Below are 27,041 nucleotides of genomic sequence, written 5' to 3'. Positions count from 1 at the left end.
ACCCTAGTAGTACCTTGAAAAATCCTGGTAAATTTGAAGGTGATTAAGAGAACACAAGTAGAGGAATCAAATCAATACTAGGAAAATTCAAAACGTTCTCAGATCTTACATGCAGAAGGCAATAAAGCAAATGCCTCCAAAGATCTGAGAAAAAGTGCCATGAATTCTGTATTCTGATAGTATGTACAATATATAGGGGTTTCCAAGGATGTGAGAAAACTAGAATTGTACCTTGGAAAAAACCTGCTTGAAAACAAAACTTAGCGGGAATTAAAGATTAGGAACATAGAAGCAGGGGGGAAGATGGTTATTTTAACCATTTCCTTTTAAAAACTTCAAAAAAATGATTTTAAATTTCAAAATAACACAAACACTATTATATGGAAATAAAAGTAAAATCTTAAGTATACTGGTTTCACCTTTCATACCCAGGATCTCCAATACAGTCAAATAAAACATGAAGCTAGAGGGCTGAGAAGGTGGCTCAGTGATAGAGCGCTTGCCTTGCATGCCTGAGGTCCTGGGTTCGATTCCTCAGCACCACATAAGAAAAAAGAAAAAAGCCGGAAGTGGCGCTGTGGCTCAAGTGGTAGAGCACTAGCCTTGAGCTGAAGAGCTGAGGGACAGCGCACAGGCCCAGAGTTTAGGCCCCATGACCGGACCCAAAAAACAAACAACAACAACAACAAAAAAAACACATGAAGCTAGAAAACAGAATTACACCACCAGCCAAGCACCAGTGGCTCATACCTGTAATCCTAGCTACTCAGAAGACTAAGATCTGAGGATTGCAGTTTGAAGCCAGTCTGAGGCTTTTCTCTAACCAAAAAACCAGAAATGGAGCTGTGGCTCAAGTGGTAGAGCACCCGTCAAAATGTTTAGGGACCAGCACAGGAAAAAACAAAAACAAAACCCTCCAGTGTTTTCCATAATTGATCTTAAGAGGATTCTTAAAGAGTATTGTGGGGAGAAAAATGTTAAGTTGAGCATTTCCTCAATTTTCTATTTACCTGGTGCTGCGTAGGGTGAAAATAATTTGCTAAGATAGTGTATGATCCCACTTCTGTGAAAGCATTTGTATATGCTTAAAGAAGATATCTGGAATGACATTCACAAGGATATTAATAGTACTTATTTCTGATCAATGACATTTTGGTGAGTTTTATACTTTTCTGTAACTTCAATAAACATGAAGTTATTTTAATGAAAAATGAATTGGGAGGTTTTTATTTTTTTTAATTTAATTTAATTTTTTTGTGAACATACTGGAATTGGGAGGTTTTTAATAAACACTATCATATAAGTTGTTGGAAGTACACACTGGCAACTTTGTCTGAAAGGCAATTAGGCATTATTTAGCAGAAACCTAAGAACTATATATCCTTTACCTACCCCGAATCCCTATTTGGGGGAATTTACCCTAATAGAACAAATGTACACGCAAAATAGCTTTATCCCATCGTCACACAAAGAAACAGCAACAGTCCACATGGAAAGGGCTGAACAAATTAATCACACATATCAATACATTTTGAACAACTTAATGTCAAGGAAAATATGAACCTCTATGTCAGAATACTTCAAAACAATATGATCCCTAAGAAGTTGGGTGTGTTTTATGGATAAAACTGGTAATCTGGGGCTGGGAAGGTGGCTCAGTGGTAGAGCGCTTGCCTTACATGCATGAGGCCCTGGGTTTGATTCCTCAGCACCACATAAGCAAAAAAGAAAAAAGCCGGAAATGGTGCTGTGGCTCAAGTTGTAGAGCGCTAGCCTTGAGCTGAAGAGCTGAGGGACAGCACCCAGGCCCAGAGTTCAGGCCCCACGACCGGACCCCCCGCCAAAAAAGAAAAGACTGGTAATCTTGCTGTACTTTTCAGTTGCTAATGAATTTTAATTCATAATCAACTTTTCAAACTTAAAATGTCAAGTCACTAGTATAAAATATAAAGTAAGGTTATTCTGTTTTTCAGCCTGTAACAGTTTTTTTAAGTTATTGGTCATTGGCAGGTAAGAGCTAAAAACAAGTATTTATAATACTGTAATATAAGTAAACCCAGATTTCTGGTTGCCAGGTAACCCATATGGATTTTGCCTAGTGGTATACTGCTTTTAGAAAGGGAGGCTGAGTTGGAACATTCTCCCTGTTGAAGGTTTTGAGTGTTTATTAACAGAAGTAGGATTGAGCTGGGCACAGGGCACCTCAGGCGGATAAAATATGAAGATTGCAGTCCAAGGCCATCTTGGATAGGAAAGTCTATGAGACTCTTAACTTCAATTAACTACCAGAAAACAGAAAGTAGAGCTATGGCTCAAAGTGATAGGGTATAGTTGAGCAGAAAAGCTCAATAACAGTGCAAAAAAAAAAAAAAAAAGTAGGGTTGAGCACCAGTGGCTAACACCTGTAATCCTAGCTATCCAGGAGGCTGAGATCTGGAGGACTGTGGTTTGATGCCAGTTCAGAAAGGTTAACTAGACTCCATCTTCAAAATAACCACCAAAAAGCAGATCTGGAGGCCTGGTTGTGGTGTTAAAATGCCAGCCCAGCAAGTGCAAAGCCTTAAATTCAAACCCTAGTTTGAACAAAAGTAGAGAGAAAAGTAAACACCTTTGTGTACCTCATAACCTAGTTTCCAATACCTGACAGGAGATGAAATATTGGGCTGCCAATCTTAAAGAAAACCTTGAATGTTCACACCATATTTTAATACAGAACCACACAAGATCAGTTATCTCATTAAAAAAGAAATGATGATTCTATTAAAATTCTGAAGGATATAGGGCAAACTAACACACACACAAAACTGATCTTATTTTAGTGTTGTAAACATGACAGGAATGTTCTCAACTTCCTGAATTTCATGGAATATTTCAAATATTCTCCATGGTGGAAAGTATGGCAAGAGTACAGGTAGTGTCCTATATAAATAATCCGTATCTGAGGAAGAAAAAAATAATATACTGTCCTTTAAATATTTTTACTTACTTACTCACATTCCCAAACCTATCTATAGCATCATGTGGCCTAAAACTCTTAAGGGTTAGAAAAGCTACATCACCTCACCTTATTATATGCTATCAACAACTAGAGTGTGATTTCCAACAGTGTACTATATAACATTCTGACCAACAAGTCTACATGGTCCCATAAGATTTTGAAGCTGAAAAGTTCTCCTTACATAGTGAGGTTGTAGGCATGACATCATAGCACAACACATTAACAGTTTAGACATGTGCTGGCATAAACTCATTGTACTGCCAGTCATATGAAAGGACATGCAAGCTGGTGGCTGACACCCATAATCCTAGGTACTCAGGAGGCTGAGATATGAGAATCATGGGTCAAAACCAGCCTGGGTAGAAAAGTCCATGAGACTATCTCCAGTAAACCACCAGAAAACTGGAAGTGGCACTGTGGCTCAAGTGGTAGAGTGCTCACCTTGAGCTGAAGAGCTCAAGGACAACACCCAGGCCGAATTTAAGCTCCATGACCAGAAAAAAAATAAATAAATAAAGACATGTAATCTTGTTCAGTGCCCAAAACTACACTCTTTATCATCTTACAAAAAAAATTCGTTTAACGTAAAAAAGTGTGCTATGTCACATCAGAAGCATCCTCATGTATCTTGTATTACTTTCATGACTGATCATGAGTTGGAGCTAGTGACTGGCCTATGCCATCTACATTTGTGTATATTTTGATGTTGACACAAAAATGCAATCAGCAAATGGTGTCTTTCTCAGCATGTATCTCACAACAATGTGGCACATGATTGTAATTCTGTAGTCACTAATTCACAAGGTTTTGGGTTTCTTGTTTTGTTGGTGGTGGTGTTGGTGTGCTGGTCCTTAGGCTTGAACTCTACCTTCTAACACCTGAGCCACAACTCCATTCTGGCTTTTTTTTTTGGGTGGGGGGTAGTTTATCGGAGGTAAGCGTCTCAAACTTTCCTGCTAACACAGGCAACAAACTATGAGATTCTTTTTTTTTTTTTTTGGTCCAGTCATGGGGTCTGAACTCTGGGCCTGGGCGCTGTCCCTCAGCTCTTCAGCTCAAGGCTAGTGCTCTACCACCTAAGCCACAGCACCACCTCCGGCTTTTTTCTTTTTGCTTATGTGGTGCTGAGGAATCGAACCCAGGGTCTCAGGAATGCAAGGCAAGCGCTGTACCACTGAACCACCTCCCCAGCCCCAGGCAACAAACTATGAACTCCAGATTTCAGCCTCCTGAGTAGCTTTGGATTACAGTGCCTGGCCACAAGCATTTTTTTAAAGTGGTACTAGGGTTTGAATTCAGGCTTTGTGGTCTCTAAGCACAGGCCATTGTTACCACTAATTAAGTTTCCAGCCTTGATTTGTTAATTTTTTATTGTTATTATAAAGGTAGTATACAGAGTGGTTACCGTTTCCTAAATCCGTTAATGAGTACATTTCTTTCTTTCTTTCTTTTTTTTTTTTTTGGGGGGGGGTCCGGTCGTGGGGCCTGAACTCTAGGCCTGGACACTGTCCCTCAGCTCTTCAGCTCAAGGCTAGCGCTCTACCACTTGAGCCACAGCGCCACTTCTGGCTTCTTTTTGCTTATGTGGTACTGAGGAATCGAACCCAGGGCCTCAGGCATGCAAGGCAAGCACTCTACCACTGAGCCACCTTCCCAGCCCCGTGAGTACATTTCTTTCAGGACACTGTCACCCTTTCCTTCATTCTCTCCTATTTTCCTCCTCCTATCTCTTCCCACAAGTTGTATAGTTCAGTGTCTACTGAGTACCACACTGCTCCACCTGTTCACCCATTGTCCATTGTCCATTTCTGTGTCCCCTCTTACCGCCCCCCCCCCAAGACAGATAAATTAACAAACAAGACAAAAAGCAAAGAAAAAACTCTCATTTCTATTTCCTGGAGTTCAATAAACATTATTTTATATGGTCAAAGGCAACAGAGGTATTGTGCCTTTGGAGCCTTAATTTTTTTTTTTTTTTCCTGGTGGGTCGTGGGGCCTGAACTCTGGGCCTGGGCGCTGTCCCTCAGCTCTTCAGCTCAAGGCGAGCGCTCTACCACTTGAGCTACAGCGCCACTTCCAGTTTTCTGGTGGTTTATTGGAGATAGGAGTCTCACGGTCTCTCCTGCCCAGGCTGGCTTTGAACCGCGAACCTCAGATCTTAGCCTCCTGAGTAGCTAGGATTACAGGCGTGAGCCACCAGTGCCCGGCTGGAGCCTTAATTTTTGCTGATTAATTTTTGCTTCCTGCCTGGGCATGCACCTAGGTATGATCCACCTTTGTTAGGCTTTACAGTAGCTGGTGTAACAGGCATGCAGAGCATCATCCAGCTTTTTTGAGAAGGGAGGCTCATGAATGTTTTCTGCTCAGGCTGGCTTTGAACATTGATCCCAACCATCTTGGCTTCCCAAGAAGCTAGAATTACAGGCGTGAACCTCCAGCATCAGGCTCTAAGGCACTCAATGATATACAAGGTTATTAATAAATAAGAATTACTTCCCTTCCACTTTGTCAGTATAAGTCAAGGTTTGTTGCTGTAGTTGTTGAGTTTTGGCCAGTCTTACGCTTTGACTCAGGGCCTGGGTATTGTCTTAATAAGAGTGTCCCAGACTTTCCTGCCTGGAATGGTTTCAAACTGTGATTTCCAGATTTCAGTCTCCTGAGTAGCTAGGATTACAGACATGAACAACCAGCATTGGATTCAAGGTGATTTGTTTTGTTTTTAAATAACAACACACACACTCTCTCTCTCTCTCTCTCTCCTACAACATAGCTATTTTGTGGCTGAGTGGAGGGGACCAGAATCCAAGAGCCTTGTGTATGCTAAACAAACTATTCTAACACTGAGCCCTCAAAAGTTCCAACCTGTAAGTGTTCCACCTTTGGAATTCACTGCTTTCCTTGCATTTCATTTTCAATGATAAAATGATGATAGCATATGCATCTATCAACTTCATATAATTGTGATAATCCAATAAAGGACAAGAAAAGATCCTTAAATCTTCTAAAACTAGGTAATATTCAATGAAAGTACAAGTCTTTTTTCTTTTCTTTTTTTGGTCGGTCTTGGGGCCTGAACTCTGGGCCTGGGCGCTGTCCCTTAGCTCTTCAGCTCAAGGCTAGTGTTCTACCACTTTGAGCCATAGTGTCACTTCTGGCTTTTTCTGCTTATGTGGTACTGAGGAATTGAACCTAGGGCCTCACGCATGCAAGGCAAGCAGTCTAACACTGAGCCACCTTACCATCCCCAAGTACAAATCTTTTTAAACCAGACGAATTAACCAAATTTGACTCTTGTCAAAAAGATTTATTAACTTAAAATAGAACTTCAAATACAGACAAAAGCATTTTTCCATTCAAGTTTGAATATATTCAATATACAAGTATGTAAAAGAAAGAAGTTTGAATCTTCATGTTGTAGTTTTTTTTTTAACCTTTTAAAAAGTTTTTGGCACTACAAGGTTCTGTAAAGAATAGAAGTGACAGATTTAAAACACATGAAATTCTTTCCTAATTCTTAAGAACAATATATATAAAGTCTGAAGCAACCAAAGTATGAATACAGCTAATAGAAAATAAAGAATGTCATTTTTTAAATTCTCTCTTTATACAATTTCATCAAGGTTAAACAAAACATAAAATTCCCTTAAAAATAGGGTAATAAAATAGATGAAATTTGTATCACTCAATTTGGTGATACTAGTAAAAACTATAGTTCATATTTATATACAAATAATACAGTGTTTAAAAACAGTCTTAGAATTTAAATAAGCTATCTAAACGTGTTAAAATTTTAAATCAGGACCTGATTTGTTTTGCTTTCCATTAAATGTCACTTTTTCTGCTGAATGTAACTGACATTGAGGTACGGATACCCTTGAGACAGCAGGATTGGCTGTTGGTTGTGCATCGGTAGACCAGCTGAAAGAAAATGGACTCGCATTACTCCGACACGTTTCCTCTTGGTGGGTGGGGACAACGCTCTCTACACCGACGGGTGGCACATCTGTCTGTTGGACACAACACAGACAGGAAACTGAAAGGCTTGTGCCTATTTATCTGACAACCCCTTATAATCAACTTATAAAATCAGTTCTCTATCTACTTCTATAATAAAAGAAGCATACTAAAACATTTGGAGAAGAAGCTATAGTGGAAGTACGAGGGAAATGTAGGTATGTGAAAGGAAAGGAGACAAAAGAAATGGGGTGGAGATCAAGGGGAAAATTTCAGACTCTCCTATCTTAAAAATGGTTTGTTTGTACCAAAAAAGAAAAGACAAAAAAAAAAATAAAAAAAAATGGTTTGTTTATACAACTGATAACTTTCCTCTGCCCTATATATCTACTCAAGAAAGAACCCAACGATAGCCAAGGGTATCCCATTCTATTATAAGAAGTGCCCCAGCAGTACATGGCAAATATAAGAAGACTTAAATTTATCAAGCCTGAGAGCTATACCATGGGCCTCCCTTTAAAATTATTTCATTCAACCAGCATTTATAACTTTAGTGTGTGCCTTCATTTCTTTTTAAAGACCCAAGGATGTATTTTAGTATAACAGGATAAAATAGGGAGAATAAAGGAAAAGGAAGAAACATTTCTTGGTCTCCAGGCAGAAAATGGGAATTACAGACTTCTATGCTTTTAATTTCTTGAAATTCTACTTTATCATGATTCCCAGACTACAAATACCATTGCTGGTGGGATGGACACTTTATTTTGTGTGTGTGCTAATTCTGGGGCTTGAACTCAGGGCCTGGGCACTGTCCCTGAGTTCTTTTGCTCAAGGATAGCATTCTATCACTTGAACCACAGTGCCACTTCTGGCTTTTTCTGTTTATGTGGTACTGAAGAATTGACCCCAGGGCTTCACGCATGCTAGGCAATCACTCTATCACTAAGCCACATTACCAGACCCTTTTTTTTTTTTAAATTTAACTAGTTCTGGGGCTTGAACTCTGGGTCTAGCACTGTCCCTGAGCTCCTTTTGCTCAAGGCTAGCACTGTACCACTTGAGCCACTTCCACTTTTTCTGTGTGATTAGTTGAGAGACAACAGTCTCACAGACTTTCCTGCCGAGGCTGGCTTTGAACTGAATCCTCAGATCTCAGCCTCCTGAGCAGCTAGGATTACAGGTGTGAGCCACCAGCGTCCAGATCTGAATATATGTATTTTATGTCTTCATCTTATAACTCCATCCTGTAGATTTTTTTGTCATCAATATGTTATACAAAATTCAGTGACATTTTGTATAGTGTTCCCTTAGATAGAAATATTCCATGTTGCTTCTAATCTGAAATGGGGGGGGGGGAATCCTATATCATAAAGCCAAATTCAAACGTCAAAATCTCTTTTTTTTTTTTTGGTCAATTACGGGGCTTGAACTCTGGGCCTGGGTGTTGTTCCTCAGCTCTTCAGCTCAAGGCGAGCGTTCTACCACTCGAGCTACAGCACCATTTCCAGTTTTCTGGTGGTTTATTGGAGATAGGAGTCTCACGGTCTTTCCTGCCCCAGCTGGCTTTAAATCACAATCCTCAGATCTCAGCTTCCTGAGTAGCTAGGATTACAGGCGTGAGCCACTGGTGCCCAGCTCAAATGTCAAAATCTTATATGATACAATCTTTAGTAACAAAATTCTGACCCCTCTACTAGGGCAATATTAACTCATTCCCCTGAATTCCTATTCTTGTTTAATTTTACATGTTGGGCTCTTCTGATAAAATGTCAAGTGTGGAGATTTCATTTTACTCTTGAGGAAGAAGTATGTATTACAGTATGACATGTATTGTTTCCTGAATGCATGAATTTTTCAAACCCAGATCCTGGTTTTCACTGAGGCTCCCTGTAAGGAATAAAACCCAGCCAGCTATTAATTTGTAAACAATAATACCTTGAGTATAGAAAGGTTTGTTGGGCTGAAATCTTGCATTTCCCTGATGCATGAAGTTCTGATGCAAACCATAAGGCCACGAAGCTGGGACAAGGGGAAAATGAGGACGTGGTGCATGTTCCCAAGGAATTGGAGGGTTCAGTCCTCGAAAGCGTGGCTCTGTATTTCAGAAAGACAATAAAAAATACATTTTAAAATACTTCCTTCTTCATTCCAATGTTCCTTCATTCTGTAAAAATATAGTATAAGTTGTGAACTAGGCCCAAGTAGTATACCAAAAAAAGAAAATTCAAGAAACCAAACATTATGGTTTGATTATTTATAAGAGATAGAGTAAGATATAAACAATAATGTAAAACTGCTATACCAGATAGGCAAAGGTGTTATGAAGAAGGGCTTATCCAGCCTTTGAAGGTTAAAGAACATCTTCTTTAGATGACTAAGTGATATATTTTAGAAAACAAGGATGGGTGCTGGTGGCTCACAACTGTAATCCTAGCTACTCAGGGGGCTGAGATCTTAGGATTGTGAGTCAAAGCTAACCAGAGCAGGAAAGTCCATGATATTTTTATCTCCAATTAACCACAAGGAAACCAGAAATAGAGCTATGTCTCAAAGTGGCGCAGCACTAATTGAGCAAAAAAGCTCAGGGACAGTGCTCAGGCAAAAAAAAAAAAAAAAAAAAAAAAAAAAACAAGGAAAAAGTCAGGAAAATGTGGTAGGAGACAGCATTTCAGAGAGTAAAAGAAGTATAAAAAGGAAAGAAAAAAATTTGGGAGTATCAAACAATCAGCAATATAGAAAGAGGTGGAAGAAATAAAAGGTCACTGGAGAAACATCTCAAAGGAATACAACATGTTAAGGAACTTACATTTTATTCTTAAGTAAATGCTAACTATCCCTGAATTTTGGGCTTAAAATGATTCTAAAAATTCTATTAGAAGCTTGAAGGAACGTGGTATAATTACTGAGAGAGATCTTGGGCTTTGCAATCAAACAGGTCTAAGTTCAAATCACAGTTCTGAAAATTATGAAGGCTTCCTTTTGAATCTACAGTTTTAATAATAGTTGAATGAAATAAATAAAAAGTGGCATCAGGTGCCAGTGGCTCAGAGCTATAATCCTGGCTACTCAGAAGGCTGAGATCTGAGGATCATGGTTCAAAGACAGCTTGGGCAGCCAAGTCTTTGTGGAGACTTTGTTGTTGTTGTTGTTGGTCGTGGGGTTTGGGTTAACTCTGGGTTTGGGCACTGTCCCTGTGCTCTTCAGCTCAAGGTGAGCGCTTTACCGCTTGAACCACAGAGCCACATCCAGTTTTCTGGTAGTTTATTGGAGATAAAGTTTCCTGCCCGGGCTGGCTTTGAACCATGATCCTCAGATCTCAGCCTCCTCAGTAGCTAGGATTACAGGCCTCATGAGCCACTGGCACCCAACTATGGAGACTCTTATCTCCAAGTAACCAACAGAAAACTGGAAGTGATGTTGTGGCTTAAAGTGGTAGAACATTATCTTTAAATGCAAAAGCTCAGGAACAGTGCCCAGACCCTGAGTTCAAGCCCCACACCACCAACAAAAAAAGTGACTTGCACAAGTTATGGCCTATCAATAGGAAATTTTAAGAGAGAGAAGACACATTCTTTCTACGGCAAACCATATCCCCTTAAAATCAATTCTATCATTACGTACATTTTTTCTTTTTCCAAGTGTAGTTAGTACACACCAAATCTTCTGAATAGTGTCTGGTGGCTTTTCCCATTCAAGTGTCATAAGGTGCTAAGGAATAACTGAAAAACCCTGCCTTTATTCACTGAACTTTATACCAGAAGAGTAGGGTACAAGAAAACTAAGACCTTTATTTGCATTCTTACAAGCTAGCTCAATCTTCTTGGGAAGTGATCAGAAAGAAAATATAGCTAGTTCAATGTAATCATGTTACAACTAAGGGCTGAAATTGAAGGGCTCTGGGTTTATAAAGTAAATGATACTGGGTATACAGATTTAAGTCATGGCAAATTGAGAAAAGTTTTAATATGAAGGAGTTAATTTTTAAGGATATATTCCAATCTCCTTTATTCATTTTCTCTCTTTCTTTCCCTCCCTCCCTTCCTTACTTCCTTTCTTTTCTTCCTTTTTTTTTTTTATCAGTTGTGGGGCCTGAACTCCAGGCCTGGGTGCTGTCCCTCAGCTCTTCAGCTCAAGTTTAGCACTCTATACTTCTGGGTTTTTCTACTTATGTGGTGCTGAAGAATCGAACCCAAGGGCCTCATGCATTCATGCATGCAAGGCCACTGAGCCACCTTCCCAGCCCTCCTTTATTCACTTTCACAACCAAATATTTTCATATGGGAGGAGTTGGAGCACCCTCAACTCTTATAAAAATGATCATCATTTTAATGTATTCCCATTCAGTATTTACATTTTTTTTTTGGGGGGGGGGTCCGGTCATGGTGCCTGAACTCTGGGCCTGGGTGCTATCCCTCAGCTCTTTAGCTCAAGGCTAGTGCTCTACCACTTGAGCCACAGTGCCACTTCTGATTTTTTTCTTTTTGCTTATGTGGTGCTGAGGAATCGAACCCAGGGCCTCAGGCATGCAAGGCAAGCACTCTACCACTGAGCCACCTTCCCAGCCCCAGTCTTTACATTTTAACACAGTAATAATTTAAGCTTTAGTATGTATGTTGTATAACTATATGTATAACAAATACTTACTGAATAAGAGTTTATAATAATATGTGACATGAAATGTATCTGGACTACACTAGCTATCAATCAATGACACAAGAAACAATTCTTAGCCACCAGAAGTTCAGTCTAATGGGTTATGCAGATAAACAGGCAATTTATCACCATAAGACAGTTATCACACAGACATTAATGAAACAGGGAAGAGAAAAAGATACCCAATACAATATATTTGGAAGATCAGACTAGAGGAGTTTCTTGAAGCTGGCACAAGAAATTCATGTCTATAACCCTACATACTCAACATGCTAAGATCTGAGAATAGCAGTTTGAAGCAAGCCTAAGCAGTCAAATCCAAAACATTTATCTCTAATGAATCAGCAAAAAGCTGGTGTGGTTCAAATGGCAGAGACATCCCTGAAAAAAAAGCTGAGTGAGAATGGGAAACCCTGAGTTGGCACACATACAAGGTCCTTGAAATAATGTGATTTTTAAATGGAGGATAGGTGACAAATTCCAGGGCATGGCAGAAGTATGAGAGTAGACAGCAGAAATAATGCAGAGGATATATTCAGGATAAGGAACCATTCAGATTAACAAGAGGCACAAGATAGTAGGGCATGTTTATGAGACATTTTAGTAACAATTGATTATTACTGAAACATGGAGATCAACTAACTAACTGGTGGTGGAGAAAGGACTTGAATTTATAAAAACTGAAGTAAATAGACCAAAAGGTAAAACTGAACCTTCTTGGATATAAAACTCAATTGATATATCATGGTACATATCAGAATTAATATCTATAGGCTTATATTAGTAGAGCTCATATTAGAAAGCCCATGTGTGCCATACATTCTATGTTATTAGGAATGTAACTGAATTCTCACATTCTGGAACATCTGTCCAGCAAAATAACTGGCTCTGTTCCAATCAGGTTTGTTTGTTTTTTTCCTGCTCAAGACTAATACTCTACCACTTTGAGCCACAGCACTGTCCCCAATCAGGTTTAAGAAGCTTTTTTCATAGGTCTCTAAGATATAACCTACTTTTGTTTAAAGTTATCTCTAAAGTTCTTTTAAAAATAATCATATTTTTAGTTTACATTCCCCAAACAAGCTATTTTAGGGTAATCAAATATAAGTAAATATAAAACCCTTTTAGGGGTTGGGAAGGTAGCTCAGTGGTAGAGCTCTTGCCTTGCATGCATGAGACCCTGGGTTCGATTCCCCAGCACCACATAAGCAAAAAGAAAAAAAAGCCAGAAGTGGCGCTGTGGCTCAAGTGGTAGAGCGCTAGCCTTGAGCTGAAGAGCTAAGGAACAGCACCCAAGCCCAGAGTTCAGGCCCCACGACCAGACCCCCCCCCCCAAAAAAAAAAAAAATTTTAAAACTAATAATGAGGGAAGTGCTGGTGGCTCATGCCTGTAATCCTAACTACTCAGGAGGTTGAGATCTGAGGACTGCGGTTCAAAGCCAGCTCAGGCAGGAAAGTCCGTGAGAGTGGCACTGTGGTTCAAGTGGTAGAGCATTCTCCTTGAGCTGAAGAGCTCAGGGACAGCACCCAGGGCCAGAGTTCAAGCCCCACAATTGGGAAAAAAAAACAACTACTAATGAAATAATAGATGTTGGCAATAATTAATAACTTAAGACCATTAAGTGCAAATGAAGAACTTTATTTTATAGTGGATAGAACAGGAAAACACAACTGACAGATTTTTTTTTTTTGGATGGTGGGGCTTGAACTCTAGGCACTGTCCCTCAGCTCTTCAGCTTAAGGCAAGCGCTATACCACTTGTGCCACAGCACCACTTCTGGTTTTCTGGTGGTTAACTGGAGATAAAGAGTCTTGTGGACTTTCCTGCCCAGGCTGGCTTTGAACCGTTCCTCCAATCTCAGCCTCCCGAGTAACTAGGATTAAAAGCGTGAGCCACCAGAGCCCAGTTCAGATTAATCTTAATTTACTAAGATATGAACCAGACAGTTCAATTCCTACTGAAGTAAGAGTACAAGAAATATACAACCAAAAGAACCTCAATCTAATATAGTCTCAAAATCTAATAGTTTACAGAAGTAGACAATAAATTAAACTGAAAAGACAATATCAGCAGATTGAAAAATGAGAAATTCTAATTTGTTCAACAAATACGGGAAGCTGGACACTGGTGGCTCATGCCTATAAGCCTAGCTACTCAGGAGGCTGAGATCTAAGGATCGCTGTTCAAAGCCAGCCTGGGCAGTAAAGTCCCTGAAATCTGTGAGACTCTTATCACCAATAAACTGCCAGAAAACCATAAGTGGCTTTGTGGCGCATGTGGTAGAATACTTTGCCTTGAGCTGAAGAGCTGAGAGACAGCGCCCAGGCTTCAAGCCCCAGGAACAACAACAACAAAAAAAACCTAACACACACACACACACACACACACACACACACACACACACACACACACACACACACACACACACACACACACACACACACACACACACACACACACACACACACACACACACACACACACACACACACACACACACACAGGGAAAATCCTAAGGGAAGCCCCAGGAACAACAACAAAAAAAACCTAACACACACACACACACACACACACACACACACACACACACACACACACACACACACACACACACACACACACACACACACACACACACACACACACACACACACACACACACACACACACACACACACACACACACACACACGGGGAAAATCCTAAGGGAAGCTTATAAATTAAAGAACATTCATGGAATATAAAAAACCACATGTAGGGCTGGGAAGGTGGATCAGTGGTAGAGCGCTTGCCTTGCATGCATGAGGCCCTGGGTTCGATTCCTCAGCACCACATAAGCAGAAAAAAAAAAAGCCAGAAGCCGGAAGTGGCGCTGTGGTTCAAGTGGTAGAGTGCTACCCTTGAGCTGAAGAGCTGAGGGACAGTGCCCAGGCCCAGAGTTCAGGCCCCACGACCAGACCCCTCCAAAAAAAAAAAAAGTACTATTACAGGCTTTGTTTCAATCCTGATTCAAATAAATTAAATAAGATACCTGCTTTTAGACAAACATGGAAAAATAAAAAAGGATTATTGATTTTGGATATAGTAATAAGACTTGATTTTTAGTTGGCTTTTTAAAAAATATAAAGAAGTTTTAAAGGCAAATTTGATCCAATGTCTAGAACTGTATTGATATCAAGCCAATAAAAATTTTAAATGGTGGTTAGGACATCCAATTTTAAAATAAATGAAATTACTGACAACTGTTACACTTAATAATAGGGGGTTCATTAACTGTTTCCTTTTGAGTATGTTTCAGAATTTCCATAATTTTTTTGTTTTTTGGTGGAACTTGGTGTTTGAATTCAGGACCTTGCATTTGATAGGATGACACCCACCACTGAGCCATACTTTTAGCCTTTCATCATGGTTTTTAAATAAAGATAAAAGTAGTCTGTAATTCTAGCTACTTTGGGATTGGAAGGCCAGAAGTTTAAGGTAAGCCTTGACAGAATGGTTCTCAAGATACCCATCTCAACGAAGCGCTGGATGCAGGACACATTGTTATTCTAGCAACACAGGAAAGTGAATGCCTGGGCAAAAAGCAGAACCCTATCCCCAAATTAACAAACAAAAATCAGGGCTGGAAGTATGGCTGAGAATTAAGAATACCTGCCTACCAAGGAGAAGGACCCACATGTACTGTGTCCTTAAAAAAATTCACCAAAAATATAAAACTAACAACTATCAACTTATTTTTTAACAGGTGTGTGTGTACACACGCACATGCATGCACACGTGTGCCAATCCAGGGGCTTAAACTCAGGGACTAGGCTTTTTTGCTCAAGGTTAGCACTCTACCACTTGAGCCACAGCTTCATTTCGGACTTTTGGTGATTAATTGGAGATTAAGAGTCTCACAAACTTTCCTGCTAGGCTAGCTTTCAATGTGATCCTCACATATCAACCTCCTAAATAGCTAGGATTGATTACAGGCATAAGGTACTAGTGCCTAGCAAATATCAACTTTTTTTTTGTCAGTTTGTGGGGCCTGAACTCTGAGCCTGGGTGCCTGTCCCTCAGCTCTTCAGCTCAAGGCTAGCACTCTACCACTTGAGCCACAGCGCCACTTCGGCTTTTTTTTCCTGCTTCTATGGTGCTGAGGAATTAAACCCAGGGACTCATGCAAGCATTCACTGAACCACCTTCCCAGCCCCAATATCAACTATTTTTAAATAAGCAAGTATAATATATCATATGTGAAAAATTTACTTGGTAACTTGTAAGAATTTAGATTATAAATGACTTCCTTTTTATAATCTTCTACGAGTATTACTTATATTGAAATGTTAATTGCTATTAATATCTTCTGCTTTTTAAAGAACTGCTCCTTACTAGAGACACAGTAGAGTCCATAGCACAGGTTTTGAAGAAAAAAGTTAAGTTTAAATTTTAGATGTACCATAATTAACTATGAGAAATGTTAAGTTACTTAACCCTTCAATTTTACCAGCTATGAGTACCAGTAACACAGAAAGCAATGAAAAACTCGTGTATCGGTGGCTTACAACTATAATCCTAGCTACTCAGGAGGCTGAAATATGAGGATCATGGTTCAAAGCCAGCCTGGGCAGAAAAGTCAAGAGAGTTGAGAGGAAAGAGGAAAGAGAGGGGGGAGAGAGGGAAGAGAGAGGGGGGAGAGGGAGAGGGAGAAAGAGAGGGAAGTAGGGAGAGAGGGAGGGAGGGAGAGGGAGAGAGAGAGAGTGTGAGAGAGAGCGTGAGCCGGGCACTGGTGGCTCATGCCTATAATCCTAGCTACTCAGGAGGCTGAGATCTGAGGATCTCGGTTCAAAACAAGCCCGGGCAGGAAAGTCTTCGAAACTCTTATCTCCAATAAACCACCACAAAACTGGAAGTGGCGCTATAGCTCAAGTGGTAGCCTTGAGCTGAAGAGCTGAGGGACTGTGCTCAGGCCCAGAGTTCAAGCCCCATGACCAACAAAAGAAAAAGAAAAAAAAGAAAGAAAGAGAGAGAGAAACAGACAGACAGACAGAGAAAGAGACACAGAGAAAGAGACAGAGAGGGAGGGAAGGTGGGAGGGAAGGATGAAGAGAAGGAAGGAAGGAAGGAAGGAAGGAAGGAAGGAAGGAAGGAAGGAAGGAAGGAAGGAAGGAAGGAAAGAAGGAAGGAAGGATGGAAGGAAGGAAGGAAGAAGGAAGGAAAGAAGGAAGAAAAGGAGGGAGGGAAAAAATTTTAACTAACATTTAAAAATATTCACTGAAAAAAAAATATTCACTGTATCACTAGGTTTCAGGAATGAAACCATAATTATGATAATGGCAGAACCAGATTCAAATCTAAGATATATATATATGCATATATATGTGTTTGTATGTGTGTGTGTATATATAAAAAACCTGTAACTTTTTACATCTTCATAAATATTGTTTACACAAAAACGTTAGTCACCCAACCTTTGTACAGATACAAAGTTAAAAACAAAAAAAAAAGGTTACCTGAATTCCCCACTGCACCATTGTTCACCAGGGAATTTGGAGCCACAGTTCGAGGCCAGTGTCCATCATGAGAGGAACTAGGGATTGCCACGGGTCTGGCAGCAGGCTGTGCAAAGATTATGCTGGGATCATTCAGGCCAATATTGCTGGGGGCACTGCCTGGTGCAGAGTGGATCACTGGGCCATGAATAGGCCATGAGGGGGTGGGGATCTGGAGGGGGTGCATTGGCAACAATCCCATATTATGCATGGGAGAATACTGTGCTGGTGGTGATTGGGGAAAGTTATACAAGGGCATCTGGACCTGATGTGGTGGCTGGGCTCCCTGCTGAGGTGGGCCAAGCTTAGGTTGGGATCCTGGCTGAGATGGAGACTGGGTAATAGCAGCTGATTGGGAAGAATTTTGTGGAAATGGCTGGGGCTGAGGAGAATAAGATGGTGAATCAGACTGCAGAGAAGAGAGAAAAAAATGACATTTTAAAATAAATTTACAAACATTTTAATTTTATAAAAGTTGAGTTTATCAAGATACAAATTATGAAGTTATTTTGTTTTGTTTTGTTTGGGTCCGTTCGTGGGGCCTGAACTCTGAGCTTGGGCGCTGTCCCTCAGCTCTTCAGCTCAAGGCTAGCGCTCTACCACTTGAGCCACAAGGCCACTTCCGGCTTTTTTTCTTTTTGCTTATGTGGTGCTGAGGAATCGAACCCAGGGCCTCATGCATGCAAGGCAAGCGCTCTACCACTGAGCCACCTTCCCAGCCCTGAAGTTATTTTATTGGAACATTATATGCAGAACTATATGATTGTCTCAGCTAAAACTTCATTTTACATGAAGATAAATTTTTATATTTCTGAAATTCTCCCTTTCATGAATATTGCCTTAAAAACCTTTTTACTGTCTAAAGGAAATAGACACTAGATATCATTTCTGTATAGTATACAGAACACGCATGTATTTCCCATGATGAACTAGAAATTTACATGTAAATAACTCATGGTCATTTTCTTTCAGTCCCTCAACAAATATCTATTGAATATTAATTATTTACTGTACACTATTCTAAGTACAGGAAATAGAATTCTAGAGTGTATGCTTTCATGGAGCTTAAAGTTTAAGGGGAAAAAGAAAACAGCAGAAAAAGATCACATAGACAAAGTATACAACTGTCCTTCAGTGGCTCACGCCTGTAATCCTCACTACTCACTAGGCTGAGCTCTGAAGATCGAACTAGTCTGGACAGGAAAGTCCATTAGACTCTGATCTCTGGTTAACCAGAAAAAAGTTGAAAGTGGAGCTGTGGTTTCAGTGGTAGAGCCCTATCCTTGAGCAAAAAAGCTCAGGAACAGCACCTTGGTCCCTGAGTTCAAGCACCAACTAGAACCAGCACAAAAGAACAGAAAGTGTAACAATTACTGTAATAAAAAACATATAATATATAGTATAAAATATAGCTTGTAATTTGTTATATAAAATTTATTGAAATTTTATAAAATACAGCTTGTAACTTTGGTTTTCCAAGTTAATGTTTTAACAAATTACAAGCTACTACTAAAGAGTACATGCTTAGATTAAAAAAAAAAAGTAAAATAGATCTTTCCCTGCCCTGAGACAGCCCAGACTCCCCTTGAATTTAAAATTTACCTGTTTCAGCTTCCTAAATGTAGCACCATACCTAGTTACAAATCCATCTTTCAGTAAAACCAACACATTATAGTGGTATAAATTTGTTTTGAATACCCTACGTAAATACACATGTTCCATAAAAGAAATGCAAATCAAAACAACATTGAGGTTCCACCTCACTTTGGTCACAATGGCCACTACCAGGAAAACTAACAATAACAAATGCTGAGGGGGATTTGGCCAAAAGGGAACTCTATTACACTGTTGGTGGGAATGTAAACTTGTCCAATCACTCTAGAAAGCAGTATGGAGATTCCGTAAAAGACTAAGCACATCCCCTAATGACCTAGCAATCCCACTCCTGGGCAATAGATCACAAACCAGGCCACACTAAAGCCTTCAGAACAACATGTTCATCCCACCATTGTTTACCACAGCAAGATATGAAATCAACCCACATGTCCCTCAGTGGACAAATGGATCAAGAAAATGTGGTATATGTACACAATAGAATTCTATTCCTCCATCAGAATGATACTGTACCATTCATAAGGAAAAATTACATTAAGTGAAGTAAGCCAGAACCAAAGGAATATAGGCTACATATCATATGTGATAACTAGACTGTGCCTATAAATCTACCAGGAAACACAATGAATGACTAAATGATATATCATTATAAATAGCTATATTGATATATCATTTACTCATTCAATGTATACATATATAATATACATAATAAATGTATATATAATATATGTAATAAATTATATAGGACTCTAGACATTCACACATTGAGGCCAAAGAGATATGGTTGATAAAGGCTCAATAGCTATGTGCATATGATCATATAAATTAATATTCTTTGAAATGAACTCCAAGAAAAGGAAACAAGAGGCATTTTTAATTGCCATTGTTGTTCTTTTGTTTTCCTTTCATCTCATTAGTATTTAGGAGGGTAAGGGAATGCACATAAAAGGTGGAACAAGGGTGAACAAACACAACTGTAGTACTCACTAGACACTATGTGGAAAATGAACTCTACACCTTGTGGGTAGGGACAGAAGGGAAAAACTGGGAGAAAGCAACAGAAGGGGAGACATTGTACTCATTATTCATTACCTAACTCATGTAACTGTAACCTCTCTGTATAACAACTCTACAAGAACAATAATTGAAAAAAACTCTCAGGGTTCCCTTTCTTACATTTAATTATTAGTAGCCTCTAAAATGGAAAGATAAAATTGGATTTCTGTTAGTAAAAGAAAGCACCATTTTTACAGTTAGGTACAGCAGCAAGTGAAGAAAGGGAATATGAAAAGTTGTATATGTCAATTTTTATTAATAGTACTGACATTTTTCTACTGGGCAAATCACCTGAAAATCGTTAACCTTATTTAAATCTATCCTATCAGGTAGTTGCTGTTTTATTTACCAAATGGGGTCCCATGTATCTTACTTCAATACACTCTTCCTTCAACTTTATGGGCCTAGCAAGGCAAGGACACTTCTACAAGGTACCATGTCATCTTTTTTTTTTTTTTTTTTGGGGGGGGGGGGTCCAGTCGTGGGGCTTGAACTCTGGACCTGGGCGCTGTCCCTCAGCTCTTCAGCTCAAGGCTAGAGCTCTACCACTTGAGCCACAGCGCCACTTCCGGCTTTTTTCTTTTTGCTTATGTGGTGCTGAGGAATCAAACCCAGGGCCTCATACATGCAAGGCAAGTGCTCTACCACTGATCCACCTTCCCAGCCCCCCATGTCATCTTAAAGACTATACTTGCTAGTCTGAGAAAATAAGCCCTTTTCATCTACTACATATAGTTATCCTCCTAACACACTCATTAACAGGAAGAGTACTTACACATTCTGAGGACTGTCTAGTCCTCATGGACTGTTCACCCTGTTGCTGGGCTGAACCAGCCACCTGTTGGGCATTCACAAGGTTGCGGACCAATTGGGCTGCTAAGAGAAGATACCACAAAGAAAATCAAGACACAGAAAGTATCTTTTTTTGGGGGGGGGAGTGGGGGAAGGGGTAGGTCTATCTTTGAGCCTCTTTGTGCTCAAGGGTAGCACTCTGTCATTTGAGCCACAACACCATACTTCTGGCTTTTTCTGAGTAGTTTATTGGAGGTAAGAGTCTCACAAACTTTTCTGCCCATGTTGTCTGGGTGCCTACGTTAACAGCAAGCAAACTAAAGAGTCAGACTCAAACTAGAGACTACTTAAGAGGGAGTCAGCTGAGTGTAACAGATTGTGGATACTTTGATTGTAAATATGCAAATAGCATTGTAAGTAAAAACCTCATTCTCGAAATCTTAACTTTAAGAAATTTAAAAATTTTGTACTGTTGAGAACGGAGGAACAAGGGTCCTTAGCATGACATAAACATACACAACTTTAGCCGGGCGCCGGTGGCTCACGCCTGTAATCCTAGCTACTCAGGAGGCTGAGATCGATTCAAAGCCAGCCCGGGCAGAAGAGACCGTGAGACTCCTATCTCCAATAAACCACTAGAAAACCGGAAGTGGCGCTCAAGTGGTAGAGCGCTCGCCTTGAGCTGAAGAGCTGAGGGACAAGCGCCCAGGCCCAGAGTTCAAGCCCCACAACCACCAAAAAAAAAAAAAAAAAATACACAACTTTATTTCTGCCAGAAACTATTTTTGCCCATATCTTTTCTTCTTGTGGTGCTGGGGTTCAAGCCTAGCATATTACACATAGTAGATAAACATTCTACCACTGAGCTACATCCCCAGCTATTTTTGGCTTTTTGTACTTACCTGCCACACTACTATTCCTCTGGCGGGCCAGCTTCACCTCTGGGCACTCCCTGCGTATATGTCCTGCATCTCCACATATAAAACATCTGAGATCTCGAGGGTCACGCGAGTCAAGAAGGTCTCGGGAGTCTTTCTCTTCTTCATTCCCTTCCTTTTCTTCTTCACTGTCTTTCTTCTTTAGTCTAAACAGTAAACTGCTGATACCAATAATGTGGGGCTAGGGACTTGTAAACTGAACAAGCCATAAAGCAAACTAAACTATACACAGTAACACCAAGAATAACATTGTTATTACAGTTTCATGCAATTTTGTTGTTTTGGGTTTTTTTTTTGTTTTTTTTTGGGTCTGGTCATGGGGCCTGAACTCTGGGCCTGGGGCACTGTCCTTCAGCTCTTCAGCTCAAGGCTAGCGCTCTACCACTTGAGCCACAGTGCTACTTCGGCTTTTTTCTTTTTGCTTATGTGGTGCTGAGAAATCGAACCCAGGGCCTCTGGCATGCAAGGCATGTGCTCTACCACTGAGCCACCTTCCCAGCCCTGCAATTTTGTTGTTGAAGATAAGAAATTTCTCATCTGTAGCACACCTAACCTATATGTGAGAAACTGTATATTAGTTTTATACTTAATTTTTAAACTGCTAGGAACCCTTAGAGACTAATGCTTCACATCTCTCAAAAAGAAACTGGAACTCAGAAAAGACAAATATCTTGCCTAAGTAGTCAGTAAATAACAATGAACCACCTAGATTTTCTTATCTAAAAATTTCAAAATTTTCACATTAAGTCAGACTTGCAATGAAAAAAGGTAATTTTTCTGGCCAGCTAAATATACCATGTAAGAACTTGAGGGAGTATACATCATAAGATATATTTTGCTGAGGGTGGTGGTGGAAGATACAATATATGTGTCTCAAGTTACATAAGATATAAGTATAGCTCAGAGCATGTATAAATACCCCACGGATTTAGTTCAGCATATTTTTATTAATGGTTTGCCTGACTGAAGTCCTCAGCAATAACACCATGTACTAGTTACTTCTTTTTTTCTTGGCTCCTAACACAATTACCAAGAAAACTGAATGAACAAATGTTATAATACACTATTATATCACAAAATAAGTTTTACACTATTACAAAATTCCACTCAAATCAGCATAACCTAAAGCCCAATTTAAAGCCCTGAACATTTTTATAACCTTTCTGAACACAATTACAGCTACAAATTGGCCTCAAGTTTATTTTCCCTGAATTGCTAATAAGTAATTATTTGCCAACCTCTTCCTTTTGGGACAGTCTTTCATGTAATGGCCTATTTTTCCACATACACGACAGCATCGATCATTGGGAGCCAGTTCTCCATCTGTTAACACTCTAGAATCGAAGAAGTATTCCTAAGGAGAAAATATAATTTTACTAAAAAGCTCACTATAAATATACCTTTCCAAATGAAAAGGATCATGATACATAAGCACTTTTAAAACAAGAAAATAAATATCAACAAATATTTCCAGTAACTGAAACCAGGGTATAAAGCAAGAGCCAGAATCTTCATCATCACAATGGTAACAGAACTAAGCATTTACATCCACATTATATTAATTATAGATGCTATAGATAAAATAGATAAGGAAACTGTAGCTTACAGAGCTTAAGTGATTTGTGGGGGCAGGGAGGGGTTGTCAGTCCTGGGGCTTGTACTGAGGGCCTAGGCACTGTCCCTGAATTTCCTTTTTGCTCAAGGCTAGCACTCTACTACTTGAGCCATAGCATCACCTCCAGCTTTTTCTGTGTATTTGGTATTAAGGAATGGAACCCAAGGCTTCATGCATGCTAGGCAAGACTCTACCACTAAGCCACATTCTCAGCCTGAGATTAAGTAATTTGTTACCAATTTTTTCAAAAATGTTGGTTAAATCTCATATAAAGAATTTAGCCCCCCACAGTGTAACCCCCGCTTTCATTATATTTGATGTCAGTATAACATGTGGAGGAGATGGGGGCAAACAAGTCGTTTAAGGATTCAGGTGGACCTGTTGCAACAATGAGAAGTACAAAATGTCATGTCAAAACCAGCTTTACAATGTCGGTAGGGGGGGGAGGGGGGTATAATTGGGTGGGGGGAGGGGGGAGGCTGGGAAGGGAGGTGAAGGGTAAACAAAGGAGGAGGCTGCAATGCTTGGTAAGAAATGTATGCATTATCCTGCCCATGTAATTGTAGCCCCTTTGTATAGTATGTTCTCAAATAAAATAAAATAATATTAAAAAAAAAAAAAAAAAAAGAATTTAGCACTTGAGCTGGGAATGTGGCTTAGTGGTAAGAGTGCTTCCCTAGCATGCATGAAGCCCTGGGGTCAATTCTTCAATACCACATAAACAGAAAAAGCCGAAAGTGGTAGTGTGGCTTGAGCAAAAAAGAAGCTCAGGGACAGTGCCCAGGCCCTGAGTTCAAGCCCCAGGACTGGCAAAAAAAAAAAAAGAATTTAGCACTTGATCTATACTGACTAAAGCTCTGCTTTATGCTATACTAAGCAATGTTTATAGAGATTCTTCTCTGTTAAAAAAAAAAAAAAAGAGCTTTGTGAAAATAAAGCAATTCTTTGTCTTAAATGATTCAAACTGCTTGCCAGTGGCTCATGCCTGTAATGCTAGTTACTTAGGAGGCTGAAATCTAGGATTCAGTTCAAAACTAGTCCAAGAGACTCACATCTCCAATCAACCACCAGAAAACTGGAAATGGCACTGTAGCTCAAAGTGCTAGAGGCTAGCCTTCAGCAAAAAAAAAACTCAGGGACAGTGCCAGGGCCCTGAGTTCAAACCCCATGACTGACAAAAATAAATAAATAAAAGATTCAACTTGCAAACTGCTTTTAAAGAACCATTTGTTTAAAGTGAGTATATTTAAGGATGGAGAAGGTAGGAAATCTTGTAGTGAATACTTTTCCCAAGTCTTAAACCAGGCTCACTTGTCTTTTTATCATAGCAGCTTGCTTATCCTTCTTGTGTTCACTTCTGCAATGTTAGAAACATACATGGTGGGCTGGGGATGTGAGTTAATGGTAGAGTGCTTGCCTAGCATGCATGAAGCCCAGGTTCAATTCCTCAGTACCACATAAACACAAAAAGCCACAAGTGGCGCTGTGGCTTCAGTGGCAGAGTGCTAGCTTGAACAAAAAGGACATTCAGGGACAGTGCCCAGGCCCCGAGTTCAAGCCCAAGCCTGGCCAAAACAAAAACAAAAACAAACAAACAAAAAACCACAGTTGGTCCTAACAGTCTCCATATTTCTGGAAGGCAAGAACACATGTTCAGTTAACTGTCTACAAGTTTTTATAATATTTGGAATCAAGCCAGGTACCAGGGGCTCACATCTATAATCCTAATAGGAGGCTGAAATTTGAGGATCGCAGTTCAAAGCCAGCCGGGGCAGAAAAGTCCATAAGACTCATATCTCCAGCTAACCACCAGAAAACTGGAAATGGAGCTGTGCTCAAGGTAGTAGAATGATAGCTTTAAGTTAAAGAGCTCAGGAACAGTGCCCAGGTCCTGAGTTCAAACCCTGATCAAAAAAAAAAATTGGAATCATAGTAAAAGAGGGAGCAGTGGCATGATTCAAGTGGTAGAGTGCTTGCCTAGCATACACAAAACCCTGGGTTAAATCCCCAGTACAGGTGGAGAAAAAAATTAAATAGAATGGCTATAATAATATAAAAATAATAAAAGGCACTGGTATGTTATGCAAAACCTAAAACCCACAATATATGTAAAATAACACAATAGTTAGAAAATATTTTAGTAGTTCCTCACTATTTGGTATATACCAAGGAAAATGCAAATATGGTGGCGCATGCCTTTATTCAACACTTAGGAGGCTGAGGCAGGAGAAGGATCATATGTCTTAGATAAACCTCTGTGGGGCCAGTGAGCCCAACTTTACATTCACACACACAAAAATATACACGTAAACATTCACAACAGCACTGCTCAAAACAGCTATCAAGCAGAATAAACCGAATGTTTATGCATGAAGCTGATGAAAGGGTAAATAAAATGAATTCCCTATGCAGTATTATTCAACCATAAAAAGAATACCGATACATGCTACAGCATGATCTTTGAAAGTAGTATGCTTAAAACAACAGCAGAGGGCTGGGATGTAGCTCAGTGGCAAAGCACTTGCCTAGCAAGTGCAACGTCCTGGGTTCGATCCCCAGTACCAAAAAAAAAAGAAAACAAAACAAAACAACAGCAGATGGGCTGGGAAGGTGGCTCAGTGGTAGAGCGCTTGCCTTGAATGCATGAGGCCTTGGGTTCGGTTCCTCAGCACCACATAAGCAAAAAGAAAAAAGCTGGAAGTGGCACTGTGGCTCAAGTGGTAGAGCGCTAGCCTTGAGCTGAAGAGCTGAGGGACAGCGCCCAGGCCCAGAGTTCAGGCCCCACGACTGGACCCCAAAAGACAAAACAAAACAACAACAATAAAAAAAAAACAGCAGACTCAGCCGGGCACCAGTGGCTTATGCCTGTAAGCCTAGCTATTCAGGATGCTGAGAGCTAAGGACCACAGTTCAAAGCCAGCCTGGGCAATAAAGTCCCCATGAGACTCAAATTAACCACTCAAAAACCAGTAGTGGTGCTGTGACTCAAGTGGTAAAGCATTACCCTGAGCACAAAAAAGGCTTGGGACAGGGCCCAGGCACAGAGCCCAGACACTGAGTTCAAGCCCCACAAAGGACAAAAAACAAGGGAAGTGGTGCTGTGGTTCAAGTGGTAGAGTGCTCGCCTTGAGCTGAAGAGCTCAGGTACCTAAGTCCAGAGTTCAAGCCCCGTGACCGATAAAACAACAACAACAAAAAAAACAGAAGACTATATTTGTTGTTGTTGTTGGTGATATAAAATTCTTGTTCATTTGGTTTGGCTTTTTTGGAGAGAGTTTTACTATGCAGTCAAGGCTGGCCTCAAACTCACATTTCTCCCCCATTAGTCTTCTAGTGCTGAGATTAAAGGCATGTACCAAGACAACCAGCTTTAGACTATATTATTAGCCAGGTGCCAGTGGCTCACATCTACAATCCTAGTTAGTTACTCAGGAGACTCAGATCTGAGGATCATGATTCAAAGACAGCCAGAGCAGGAAAGTCCGAGCGACTCTTATCTGCAATTAACAAGCAAAAAGCTGGAGTGAAACTATGGCTCAATTGGCAGAGTACTAGCCTTGAAGCGCAGGGACAGTGCCCAAGACCTGAATTCAAGTCCCAGGACCAGCACAAAGAAAGGAAGGGAGAAGAGTGGAGAGAAAAAAAAGAGAGAGATAGAGAAAGGTAGAGGAGAGAGAGAATAGAATATATATGGGAGGTGAGACACATGATGGGGAGAGGAAGGAGGGAATCATACTCTGATAACAAACTACACACAAGACTAAAACATATAGAGTTAGCATTTTAAAGTATTCTACTCATAAAATTATGTCTTAAAATTAGTTGTTAAATAATCAGATATCTAGTAATTAATTCTGAAATGTTTATTATATCATATTTATGTATT

The 27,041-nt window shown here is 40.0% G+C and overlaps 1 protein-coding gene across 5 annotated transcripts in view; it reads right to left on the bottom strand.

Moving 5' to 3' along the window:
- Nucleotides 1-6,486: 6,486 nt before the first annotated feature.
- Tut4 (terminal uridylyl transferase 4) overlaps nucleotides 6,487-27,041 on the bottom strand; it is a 114,009-nt gene continuing 93,454 nt past the window's right edge. The window contains exons 26-31 of one of the 5 annotated variants that reach the window (XM_069987216.1): nucleotides 22,779-22,894; nucleotides 21,505-21,698; nucleotides 20,586-20,686; nucleotides 17,102-17,549; nucleotides 8,888-9,046; nucleotides 6,487-6,916 (exon numbers count right to left, since the gene is read on the bottom strand). In XM_069987216.1, coding sequence (XP_069843317.1) covers nucleotides 6,828-6,916; nucleotides 8,888-9,046; nucleotides 17,102-17,549; nucleotides 20,586-20,686; nucleotides 21,505-21,698; nucleotides 22,779-22,894 — 1,107 coding nt within the window. In that variant the 3' untranslated portion in view covers nucleotides 6,487-6,827. Of the gene's footprint in view, nucleotides 7,006-8,887; nucleotides 9,047-17,101; nucleotides 17,550-20,585; nucleotides 20,687-21,504; nucleotides 21,702-22,778; nucleotides 22,895-27,041 lie in introns of all 5 variants that reach the window. The other 4 variants (XM_069987217.1, XM_069987218.1, XM_069987219.1 and 1 more) reach the window with 4 other exon arrangements.

Source organism: Dipodomys merriami, unplaced genomic scaffold (genome assembly GCF_024711535.1).
Source record: "Dipodomys merriami isolate MVZ:Mamm:240054 unplaced genomic scaffold, mDipMer1.0.p SCAF_34, whole genome shotgun sequence".
In the NCBI taxonomy this organism is placed as follows: domain Eukaryota; kingdom Metazoa; phylum Chordata; class Mammalia; order Rodentia; family Heteromyidae; genus Dipodomys; species Dipodomys merriami.
This window is presented reverse-complemented; position numbering and strand designations above follow the sequence as displayed.